The 12,813-nt window shown below is 41.2% G+C and overlaps 1 protein-coding gene across 7 annotated transcripts in view; it reads left to right on the plus strand.

Moving 5' to 3' along the window:
* slc14a2 (solute carrier family 14 member 2) overlaps nt 1-12,146 on the plus strand; it is a 215,413-nt gene extending 203,267 nt beyond the window's left edge. For all 7 annotated transcript variants that reach the window (XM_051929517.1, XM_051929520.1, XM_051929515.1 and 4 more), the window contains 3 exons: nt 4,288-4,422; nt 6,731-6,780; nt 9,027-12,146. In XM_051929517.1, coding sequence (XP_051785477.1) covers nt 4,288-4,422; nt 6,731-6,780; nt 9,027-9,218 — 377 coding nt within the window. In that variant the 3' untranslated portion in view covers nt 9,219-12,146. The remainder of the gene's footprint in view (nt 1-4,287; nt 4,423-6,730; nt 6,781-9,026) is intronic.
* Nucleotides 12,147-12,813: the final 667 nt, after the last annotated feature.

Here is a 12,813-nt window from a genome sequence, read left to right on the forward strand (position 1 = left end):
CATTACTATATCCAGACAGTGTACAGAAGTGATCAAGAAAGCTAACAGAATGTTAGGTTACTGTATATAGTATAATGTGTAGAGTACAAGTCCAAGAAGATTATGCTCAAGCTTTATAATCCACTGGTGAGGCCTCATCTGGAGTACTGTGTGCAGTTTTGTTCTTCAGGCTACAAAAAAGGCATAGCAGGGCTAGACACAATCCAGAGAAGAGTAGTCAGCCTGATTCCCAGGCTACAGGGGATGAGTTATGAGGAAAGACTAAAGGAGCTCAGCTGAATATCCTATTCTCGTCTAGATTTTTCAGAAGTCACTCTTGGGTCAACTCAGTAAATCTTACTGGTGTCAAGGTTTTACCCCAGTGTTATCTTACTCACCAGGCAACACTTACTTCATACAGGAGATCTTGGGGATTTTCCATCCTACATCACCAAATCCAAAACCTTAAAAAGCTTACATCTGGGCTACTCCAGCCTAAATCTCAGCTGAGCTCAGCTCAAAATGATTTGGCTGCTATCAACAGCTCACCATTCACATTAGAATCTATCTATCTATCTATCTATCTATCTATCTATCTATCTATCTATCTATCTATCTATCTATCTATCTATCTATCTATCTATCTATCTATCTATCTATCTATCTATCTATCTATCTATCTATCTATCTATCTATCTATCTATCTACTCACATCTCCAGAGTACTGGGTTTTGTCTCAGTGCATTTTTTCTTCAAACTCAATTTCCTCCCACATCCAAGAGACCTGTTCATGAAAAAGACAAAACTAACTGGCACAGTGTGAATGAATGTGGGTGTGTTGGAATAAGAAGACCCAAAAAAGAATAAAGCTTTTTGATTTAAATGACAGACACTTCCAATAGCTGCATGTAAAAAAAAAAATTCTGTTTGCTTCAGGTGTGCTTCTTCTGTTTTATTAACCCCAAAATGGCAGACTTCTTCTTTTGGCTGCTACTGTTAGGGGTTGCCACAGCGGATCATCTTCTTCCATATCTTTCTGTCCTCTGCATCTTGTTCTGTCACACCCATCACCTTAATGTCCTCTCTCACCACATCCATAAACCTTCTCTTAGGCCTTCATTTATTCCTCTTGCCTGGCAGCTCTATCTGTAATATCCTTCTCCCAATATACTCAGCATCTCTCCTCTGCATATGTCCAAACCAACGCAATCTCGCCTCTCTGACTTTGTCTCCCAGCTGTCCAACTTCAGCTGTCCCTCTAAATGTCCTCATTTCTAATCCTGTCCATCCTCGTCACACCCAATGCAAATCTTAGCATCTTTAACTCTGCCACCTTCAGCTATGCCTCCTGCTTTGTGGTCAGTGCCACCGTCTCCAACCCATATAACAAAGCTGGTGTCACTACCGTCCTGTAGACCTTCCATTTTACTCTTGCTAATATCCGTCTGTCACAAATCACTCCTGACACTCTTCTCCACCCATTCCACTCTGCCTGCACTCTCTTTTTCTCCTCTCTTCCACAATCCCCATTACTCTGTACCGTTGATCCCAAGTATTTAAACTCATCCACCTTCACCAACTCTACTCCCTGCATCCTCACCATTCCACTGACCTCCCTCTCATTTACACACATGTATTCTGTCTTGTTCCTACTGACCTTCATTCCTCTCCTCTCTAGAGCATATCTCCACCTCTCCAGGGTCTCCTCAACCTGCTCCCTACTATCGCTGCAGATCACAATGTCATCAGCAAACATCATAGTCCACGGGGACTCCTGTCTAATCTTGTCTGTCAACCTGTCCATCACCATTGCGAATAAGAAAGGGCTCAGAGTCGATCCCTGATGTAATCCTACCTCCACCTTGGATGCATCCATCACTCCTACCGCAGACCTCACCACGGTCACACTTCCCTCGTACATATCCTGAACAGCTCTTACATACTTCTCTGCCACTCCCGACTTCCTCATACAATACCAGAACTCCTCTTGAGGCACCCTGTCATATGCTTTCTCCAGGTCCACAAAGATGCAATGCAACTCCTTCTGGTCTTCTCTATACTTCTCGATCAACACCCTCAGAGGAAACATTACATCTGTGGTGCTCTTTCTTGGCATGAAACCATACTGCTGCTCACTAATCATCACCTCACTTCTTAACCTAGCTTCCACTACTCTTTCCCATAACTTCATGCTGTGGCACGTCAATTTTATCTCCCTGTAGTTATTACAGTTCTGCACATCCCCCTTATTCTTAAATATCGGCATCAGTACACTTCTTCTCCACTCGTCAGGCATCCTCTCACTTTCCAAGATTCCATTAAACAATCTGGTTAAAAACTCCACTGCCATCTCTCCTAAACACCTTCTTGCTTCCATAGGTATGTCATCTGGACCAACGGCTTTTCCATTCTTCATCCACTTTATAGCTGTCCTTACTTCCTCCTTGCTAATCCGTTGCACTTCCTGATTCAGTATTTCATCCAGCCTCTTCTCTCTCTCATTATCTTCATTCATCAGCCTCTCAAAGTACTCATTCCATCTGCTCAACACACTCTCCTCGCTTGTGAGTACATTTACATCTTTATCCTTTATTACCCTAACCTGCTGCACATCTTTACCAGCTCGGTCCCTCTGTCTAGTCAATCGCTACAGGTCCTTTTCTCCCTCTTTAGTTTCCAACCTCCCATACAACTCATCATATGCCTTTTCTTTAGCCTTCACCACCTCCCTCTTCACCTTGCGCCTTATCTCCTTGTTCTCTTGTGTACTTTCTGCATCTGTCTGACTATCCCACTTCTTCTTTGCCATCCTCTTCCTTTGTATACTCTCTTGTACTTCCCTATTCCACCACCAGGTTTCCTTTTCCTCCTTCCTCTGTCCAGATGTCATACCAAGCACCCTTCTTGCTGTCACCTTTACTACATTTGCTGTAGTTTCCCAAATGTCTGGTAATTCTTCACTACCACCCAGTGCCTGTCTCACCTTCTCCCTAAACTCAACCTTGTAGTCTTCCTTTTTCAACTTCCACCATTTGATCCTTGGCTCTGCCCTCGCTCTCTTCCTCTTCTTGATCTCCAACGTCATCCTACAGACCACCATCCTATGCTGATTAACTACACTTTCCCCTGCCACCACTTTGCAGTCTTCAATCTCCTTCAGATTGACTCTTCTGCATAGGATGTAATCTACCTGTGTGCATCTTCCTCCACTCTTGTACGTAACCCTATGTTACTCCCTCTTCTTAAAATACATATTCACCACAGCCATGTCCATCCTTTTGGCAAAATCCACTATCCTTTGACCTTCTTCATTCCTCTCCTTGACGCCATACCTACCCATCACCTCCTCGTCTCCTCTGTTCCCTTCACCAACATGTCTATTCAAATCCGCTCCAATCACCACTTTCTGTCCCTTGGGTACACTGTTCATCACTTCATCCAACTCACTCCAAAAATCTTCTTTCTCACCCATTGCACACCCAACTTGCGGGGCATATGCACTAATAACATTCATCATCACACCTCCAATATCCAGCTTCATAATCATCACTCTGTCTGACACTCTTTTCACCTCCACAACACTCTTGACATACTGTTCCTTCAGAATAATCCCTAACCCATTTCTCCTCCTATCCACACCATGATAGAACAATTTGAATCCACCTCCGATCTACCTGGCCTTACTCCCCTTTCCATTTAGTCTCTTGCACACACAATATATCAACCTTAATTCTCTCCATCATATCAGCTAACTCTCTCCCCTTACCAGTCATACTGCCAACATTCAAAGTTCCTATCCTCAGTTCCACTCTCTTTACTTTCCTCCTCTCCTCCTGCATCCAGACATGTCTCCCCCCTCTTCTTCTTCTTCTTCGTCCAACAGTAGCCCATTTTTCGCCAGCACTCTGTTGGTTAACAGTACTGGTGGCGGTCGTTGTTAACCCGGGGCAAGACCGATCCGGTATGGAAATTTGTATTGTTGTCCACATATTGATTTGGCAAAATTTTACACCGGATGCCCTTCCTGACGTAACCCTCCCCATTTATCTGGGCTTGGGACTGGCATGAAGAAACACACTGGTTTGTGCATCCCCTGTGGCTGGGTTCCCAAAATGGCAGACTGGCAGACTGACAACAGGATATAACTTTTACAAAGAGTTGCTATATTTAAATATTTTCCCAGAGTTTTTTTTTTTAATTTGTATGTGTGTGTGTGTGTGTGAGTGTGCATGTGTGTGTGTGTGTGTGTATTAACAGCATGTTTAGATAGATCTTAAACATAATCTTCCTTTATCTCCTTTTTCTTAGGCCTGGCTCTTGCATCACCCTTCCAAAGCATCTATGATGGCCTCTGGAGTTATAACAGTGTGTTGGCTTGTATAGCCATAGGAGGAATGTTCTATGCTTTGACATGGCAGACTCATCTTCTTGCTGTTGCTTGCGGTAAGAAAGAATTGCACTGCAGTTTTTAAAATATTTATGCTTGTAAAAAGTGTTCAGCCTCTTGCACTTTTTCACATTTTATTACATTACAAAACTGAAATAAAATGCAATTGAATAGGAAATCTCAATGGTGAAGTCTAGGCTGACCTCCATGTCCTGCTGCTCCAATGACCCTTACCAGACAAAGCGGGTTGAGAAGATGAGATTGTTGTGATAGGGTACCACAAACATGATGAAAATGGGAGTAAGGCCCTCCAAAATGTAGCCACATGGGAGGTCAGGACTTTCACTGGTAATCCAGTTACTCCTCACTGCTAACTGCTTGCTTCTGAACTAGCAGGCCCCAAACAAGGAGAGCTGACAAAATAACTCAAAGAGTACCCAAATAAATAAAAAAGTCCCACTAACAGGACGATGACCACAATGCATGTGCACAAAAAGACAAAGAATCTTTGTAAATGGAAGATTTATTTTTCAGAATTAAAAAAATAGAAGAATAAAGGAAAGAACAAGAAAGGAATTGCCTTAAAGGCAGTCCAAAGCAAACAAGTCCAATAATGCAATTCAAGATCAGAATCCAAGAACAGAGCAGAAAAAAATGTAAATCCACAGGGAAACAATACAGCCGGATATCCATATCTGCAGGAGATTAGTTAGAGGATGCTGAAGTCCCTTATATAAAATGTCATAATTGCATATAACCTAAGCATATCCACCCATATACTTTAAATCATCTCTAGATTACTTATAATATCTGATACAATATAAATGTTACGTGAATAGTTCTTATACTGTATTATTTAGGGAATAATGCCCTCAACAAGCGACATGTCACTTTTCAAAAGATCTGATTTTTATTTTCTCATCAAGAGATAGCAGTTGACACTCCCTCTTAGCCTTTGAGGCTTTGACCGCTTGATTCCTTTTTTTATCAGAAACAAAGGGTGCACAGAGTGTAACGCCAAAGGCCTCACAGCGCCTTACAGTCAGGATTAGAATGGCCTTTGTTTAAGGAAACGCTGGGCAGTTCTTGCCACTGTGTGCTTGTGTGTCTCTTTCAATAATAAACGTTCGTTGCTTGAAACCTTAGTAATTAATTTAAAGTGTACCGATTACCTACAGGCAGTCTGTGTGAGTTCAGGCCGTTTCCAGCCTGCACAACTGTGTGCCCATATATTATCTTTAATAAATTGGCAAAAACCTCAAGTAAACTTTTTTCACATTGTCATTATGGGGTGTTGTGTGTAGAATTCTGAGGAAAAAAATGAATTTAATCCATTTTGGAATAAGGCTGTAACATAACAAAATGTGGAAAAAGTGATGTGCTGTGAATACTTTCTGGATGCACTGTATGTTGGACAAGGAAGACTCTCAAAGAAAGAAAACAAAACAATCACTAACTAAAAAGTTAAATTGTGATCAGACTTCCCTAAACCAATGTTCCTCCCTAAGCCGATCAAAGTGAGTCCGTCCCTCAGCATGCAGACACATGGCCAGGGCACTTGCTTTAAACTTAGGTAATGTTATCTATACAGGAATACTTTCTGGATGCACTGTATGTGCATGCATTTTATGTTTTGTTGAAAGGCCGCAGTCCTGCAGGTAGTGTAAAGATGGAAACCGGTATCCACGTTGGCTGTTGGTAGGGCTCAGCACCTGAAGTAGGACAAGTGAGCGAAAAATAACTTTCCTTTTATATAGACAGCGATTTCCAGAAAGCAAGGTCTATCGTTCTACAGAGCAAATTAAGGGTGCTTTGTGTGAGCTCAACGATTGAATGGCATATAGGAGCTGTAATATTACTCCTATGAGGCATTTTATTCAACTATTATGACGGGAGTTTACAGCAGGGTATGCATACAGATAGATCACTTCACTCACATGGATTCAGCGTAGTGCTTGACATGCAGCAAATTCAAGATTCACTTCTGACTGTTTTCTTACTCTGAGACACTTACTTCATACAGACACTGCTCAGTAAACAGAACTCAACTATGTTGAGAATCTGTGGGATGAGATGAAGGGGGCCATGTGTAGGTGGGATTTACGGTACAAATTGGATTCTTCTGACACACACTTCAAATATTCAGACAACAGTAGAGAATAAATGTCGAACTCCTCATTCATAGCAGTAGATGTTCTTAGCCACCCTGTGTATTTCTTTTCTTAATAAATCATTTTGTGGTCTCACAAACAGAACTTTGCTGTTGGTGTTTATGATTAAGTGGGTACAGTGATCTTTGTATTTAAAACTGGTCCACACATCTTTCAACTGTCCTGATAATATCTATTTATTTATTCTTATTAGCCTTCTTCTGTGCTTACTTGGGAGCAGCAATAGGAAATGTCATGTCAGTGGTAAGTATTATTTAACCTAACTGAAACCATTTACCAGCCAGCATGTTTATTATTGTGAAACATTGACATTAGAGTTGGTGGCACTTCTTGTCGGGGAATTTTGTTGCTAATCTTTTTGCCCGAGGATGTCAAATTGCATGATTAGAAAGTGTAGGGGATGACAACTTAGCTGACTGTGTAACAACTTCCAGCACCTATTGTCATTACAAAGTGTCATCTGCAATCTCTATTTTTATTTTACTTTTTATTTCATCAGTCTTGTTACTTAAAACACAAGACAACAGACAGACAAGCTTCTCTTCTGTTTATCAGGTCCGAAACATCTGTGTTTCTTATTGCTGCATTGTACTTCTGGAGGAGCATTCATTGGTTGTCAGTTTTCATGCACACAGAGCCCACCTCTACAACCAAAAAAAATTCAAACATCTGATTTTGTCAAAGGTAAATTACGACTAAGTCGCTGGGCATATTAGACTATATGTGAATGAGGGCTTCATGCAATCCTCGATTGGCTCAAGTCTTGTGCCTAATGCTGCACAAGTAGACTTCGGACCCTCAAAACACTGCACTGGACGAAAAAGATTCAGAGAATGAATACATAACTTATAGGAAGTTTTTAAAAATTTAGTAAAGTTATAGGATTTTACACTTCTTTCCAATTCTGTAAATGGCACTAAAATATAAGAGTTACAATTATGAAACAAATTGTACATTTTTGGAGGAGTTTTGTAATACACACGCTATTATCGTGTTTAGGGACTAGAAAATGTGTAATGCAAGTCTTTGCTATCTCTCTAAGTGTTGACTTTATTAACTTCCTTGACACTAACCCTGAGCATCACTCAGACTTGGAATTCTATGTAATTACGGTTATTCCCAAGTCAGACTTGGCGTAACATGTAATGGTGCACTTTATAGTTTTAAACTGAAATAATGCTTGGGACAGTATTCTGCTGCCATCTAGTGGATGAAATAATATCATCCTGCGAAAGATCATGAATATTTCTATGCTCTTTGCCTCTCTAAGGTAACTCATTAATTTTCATGACTGGGGTGGAACCTTAAACCAAAACAAGAAGCTGTGAAGCTTGTTTTTGAACAAACTGGAACTAAAGCAAAGTTGAATCAAGTCGACAATGTGAATTGGTCATCAGACGTTGACGCAGATAGTGAAATTGATACATACGGCACTGTACAACCGTACTGCTGTGGATATGCCTGGTGGCAAAATGATCAAGTTAAACGACTAGCCTACTAATTACTGTTCACAATGCAGCATCTGTCAATGTCCGTGTTAACGGAAATGTGGAAGTCACTAAGGCTGGTGATGTGGTACCTTAAATAACACAGGACGGCAACTAACAATCTTCTTGCAGACCAAACCGCCTGCTGTAGCATGCTGTCTTCAAAAGGGAAGAGATGGAAGGGAACAAGACAGTGATAGAAAATATCAAAACCAGGGGTGGGCAACGCCGCTTCTGGAGGGCCGTGGAGGCTTCAGGTTTTTGTTCCAACCCAGTTGCTTAATTAGAAACCAATCCTTGCCAGTGTCAGACATTATTTAATTTTATGTTAGTTTCTTATATCGTAGGTTTTTTTTCCTTTCCAAAGATATCATCCAAATGATCTGAAGCCTAAAATGGATAATTTTCAGTCACAAATTTCTGTCACATTTTTCTCTTAAGTGTTGTATTAAATCAAGTAGTGCGTGATGAATCCACAGAGGTGTAAATGGAAACAAGTTAGATGGAGAACTGCTGGCTCCTTTGTCCTTTGCATTTTACTGCTAATAAGGAGCCATTAAAATAGTCAGTGCAGCTGTTTAAGACTGAAATAAGCAATTAAGGGCGTGGAATCTCAACAAGAAAGACCACTAAAATGAAGCATCAACATGTCACTGGGGCAATAAGGGCTTCTCATTAAGAAACTGGGTTGGAACAAAAACCTGCAGTCACTGCAGCCCTCCATGATCGGCATTGCCCACCCCTGGTCAAAACCATGTCAATTTATGGTTGGATTAAAATTTCATTAGGATAAATTCAGAAATGTCCCCGTCTGGATGAATTCAGGTTGCTCTAAGGGGGACAATTTTGGTGCACTTAAGAAAGCTGTCCCTCAGTGTAATTTCCATCATTAGTTGCTACAAGATCTTGTGTAGCAGTCACGTTTTCAGATTAAAATTACAGCATCTAAAGTTTGTCTGTTACAAAAATGCATATCAACTTGGATTTCTTTTTTATTTTCAGTTTGGTTTGCCTGCATGCACGTGGCCCTTCTGCCTCTCAGCCCTGACCTTCTTGCTCATCACCACTGACGCAAAGGCCATTTTAAGGCTGGAACTCGCTAACGTCACGTACCCTGAAGAAAACTTAAAAAACTACAAAAAGATGAGAAAACTCGAGAGGATGGACTTAAAAGACGTTCAAATTAGTGGGTAAAGCTGAAGCAACCAGACTGTTTCCAAAGCTCACAAAAGCAACTTTATTAAAGCCTTTTTTTATTTTAACAGTAACACCACTGAAATTACAGTATTATATAAGTTATCGAAGTGGGTATCTCCAAAACTAACGGAATTACTATTTTTAAATAACTGTTAAAATTCAATTCACAAACAGCAGCAAGTATATTTAATTGTTGGACTCTTCTAAACTAGTAGACTAATTATGAACTTGTTAAGCAGACTTGAAGAAATCCAAATTTTACAAACGTGTTCTGAGAATGTTGTATGGTTAAAGAAAATATTAACACCCATACAGAGTTTATGAAAGTGTTGATTCAGGCATGTCGTATTATTTTGTGTTTTATATTTGTAATAAATTTAGAGCATTTTGCAGAGATCTGTTTTCACTTTGACATTAAAAAGTCTTTTCTGTTGGTCAGTGTTAAAAAATCTAATTAAATCCATCGTGATTAAATGTTGTCTAATAATAAAGTAAAAAAACTTCCATTGAGGTTGTAGCAATTGTAACCGCTACGCTTCACAAGAATATAGTGAAAATTGTACTAATGATTGCATGTCAACCCCAAACTGTCTTCAGATTCCTTTCCACGGCGCAAAAAAAATGACTTCCACTAATAAAAGTGATTTTTACAAAAAATCACTCAGAAAAGATGCAGCTAAAAAAATATAATTAATATCTTATTTACATTCCCACAAACTCCCCCGTATGTCAACTGATTTTGAAAACCATCCTCCCTCTTCCAATATATACAGTAAACAGATGTCATAAAATCATGCACCCTAAGAATATTCCACACCGTCCATTCAATTTAGTCTTTTTTATCTGATTATCATATTTTCCAATCCCAGAATAAAAGATGTTTGGCTTACACTGCATCCGATCCCATTCACTGTCTAATCCACTTCCCTCAGTGTATCTGGAATCTTCGAGGTGGCCACCCCAAACTGCATTGGACTTGTGCTGCTCCCCGAGAAACAATCTTTTTTCCTGGACTCAGATGGGTCATGTCTTTTCCCTCCGCCATAAAACTCTCTCCTTCTTTTCCTGCCTTTTCGCACTCCTTTTCAAGTCATGTCGTCCGTTTAAATGGCACTCCTGGAAATCGCAATGACAGCCCTGTGCCTCACCAAGGTCCTCCCTATCCAACCTGCCCATCTTATACTACAATGTGCTCAGACGGAAACAGGATTTACATAGAGAGACTAAAGACAAACCAGATACAAATTTATGTGGCAATGCTACATAATTCCCCACCTCCAGTCCAAAGTAGGGCTTGAGGTTGACCACATTTATTGTCTCTATTTTTTTTTTCTGGTTCTCTACCCTTTTCTATGTGGTAATTGTTTGGCCCGAGTTGCTTTAGGATCAAAGCTGGTCCAGTCCACTTAGGCACAAGCTTAGAGGAATACTTTTAACTTGCATCAGAGAGATGGCGAGCCCTAACCCAGACCACATCACCTACTCAGAAGTGCATTTTACTATGGCGGGCATTGTAGTACCTGACATGCCTGGCTGTCGCCCTCACCAATCTTATTTGAACGTCCCTCCTAAATTGATCCAGGGTGGTGAGTTTATTATATTGAGGAGTGTCGGGTAAGGGAGTTGTTGTTATTAAACGATCAAGCGGGCCCTTTAACTGTCGTCCTAATGCTAACAAGGTAGGTGTTGCACCAGTAGCCTCATGGCTCGCCGTATTAATGGCAAATCGCAGTTCCTGTATCCACTTATCCCAGTCTTGATGGCGGTCTCCTACATAGGATGCCAACATGGTCATTAAGGTCCAATTTACTCTCTCCGTCAAATTAGTCTGGGGATGATAGGCCGTTGTCAGTTTCTGCTTTACACCCCATTCCATACACAGTTTTCCCATTAACTCACTGGTGAACTGGGGACCTCTATCAGATACAATATATTTTGTCACCCCCCCCAGCAAATAAATATTTCATTTTTCAGGGTGGTGCAGATCTTCTGAGCTTTGGCATCTGTTAGAGCAAACTGCTGCATCCACTTTGAAAAATAATCTACGACGACCATCAAGACTGTCTTCTTGGTGGAATTAGAAGGTAACTCCCAACATCTCTCCAGGTTCGGACACCACGGTTGACTGTAACCCTCCAGGTGGTTTTCCTGGAGGAGTTTTCATCATCTGACATGTCTGACATCTTTTCACATGGTCCCATACATCCTTCCTCACAGAGGGCCACCATGCCACTTCCAACACTTTTAACAGGGTTTTCAATCTACCCAGGTGTCTTCGAAAAGGGCTGTTATGATAATATTGGAGGAACACAGGGACATATTCTTCAGGGACCACAAGTTGGAGTTTAGTCCCCCAAAATCTTGCTGGCACAGCTCTATATGGTACACCTTGCAATTCCTTAAAATAAATGCGACCAAACCCTTGTTTATTAGAGTCCTCCCTATATTGTTGGCACATCTGACACATCTGTTGTGCTTTAGCCAAGTCTGGTAAGCTCAGGGGCAAATGAGTCTACTGACTTTGGGCCGTGGCAAGACATATCATACCCGTTGACTCAGGGATCCGTGACAACGCATCGGGCACCACGTTGCCACATCCTTTCCTGTAAAACACCTTGAAGGTGAAACCCTGGAGATTCAGAATCCATCTTGTCAATCGGGAGGACGTCTTGAATGCCCAGAGGGGACTGGGCGGTCTCGTGGCACGGAACCCCTGCAGATTTTATTTTTTTCTCCAGCCGTCTGGAGTTTTTTTTGTTTTTTCTGTCCTCCCTGGCCATCGGACCTTACTCTTATTCTATGTTAACTAATGTCTTATTTTAATTTCTTACTTTGTCTTTTATTTTTCTTTTCTTCATTATGTAAAGCACTTTGAGGTACTTTTTTGCATGAAAATGTGCTATAGAAATAAATGTTGTTGTTGTTGTTCTTGTCTTGGGCTGATTGAATATCCAGGTCAGGACCTCAAATTCAACTCCCTCCAAAAAATGACGCCATTTATCCACTGCCCACACCACCGCCAAACACTCCTTCTCAGAGGTAGAATAATTTACCTCGGCCCCATGCAGACTTTGTGACGCAAAAGCAATCGCTCGCTCCAATCCATCCTTCTTCTGAGATAGAACAGCACCAATGCCAAGGTTGCTGGCATCAGTCTGGACTAGAAAAGGCAGCGTGGGGTCTAGTTGAGCAAGGATGATCTGAGATTGAAGAGCCACCTTATTCTGGTCAACCGCATCCTGGCATTCAGTGGTTCATTTCCAGGGCACATCCTTTTTCTTTAGATGGTTTAGGATGGCCGCTAGGTCAGCAAGGTGTGGAATTAACTTAATAATAATAATTCTTTGCATTTATGTAGCGCTTTTCACACTACTCAAGTGGCTCAGCAATTGCAGGTTAAAGGCCTTCCTCAAGGGTCCAACAGAGCAGAGTCCCTATTGGCATTTACGGGATTCGAACCGGCAACCTTCCGATTGCCAGTGCAGATCCCTAGCCTCAGTTGTGGTACCACCCTACCAATCCTAGGAACCACTGCAAACCCTTGAGGTCCACAGGCATAGGGTAGTTCTATATAGCACTGGTCTTTTCTGGG

This window comes from Erpetoichthys calabaricus, chromosome 7 (genome assembly GCF_900747795.2).
Source record: "Erpetoichthys calabaricus chromosome 7, fErpCal1.3, whole genome shotgun sequence".
NCBI classification, from domain to species: Eukaryota; Metazoa; Chordata; class Cladistia; order Polypteriformes; family Polypteridae; genus Erpetoichthys; species Erpetoichthys calabaricus.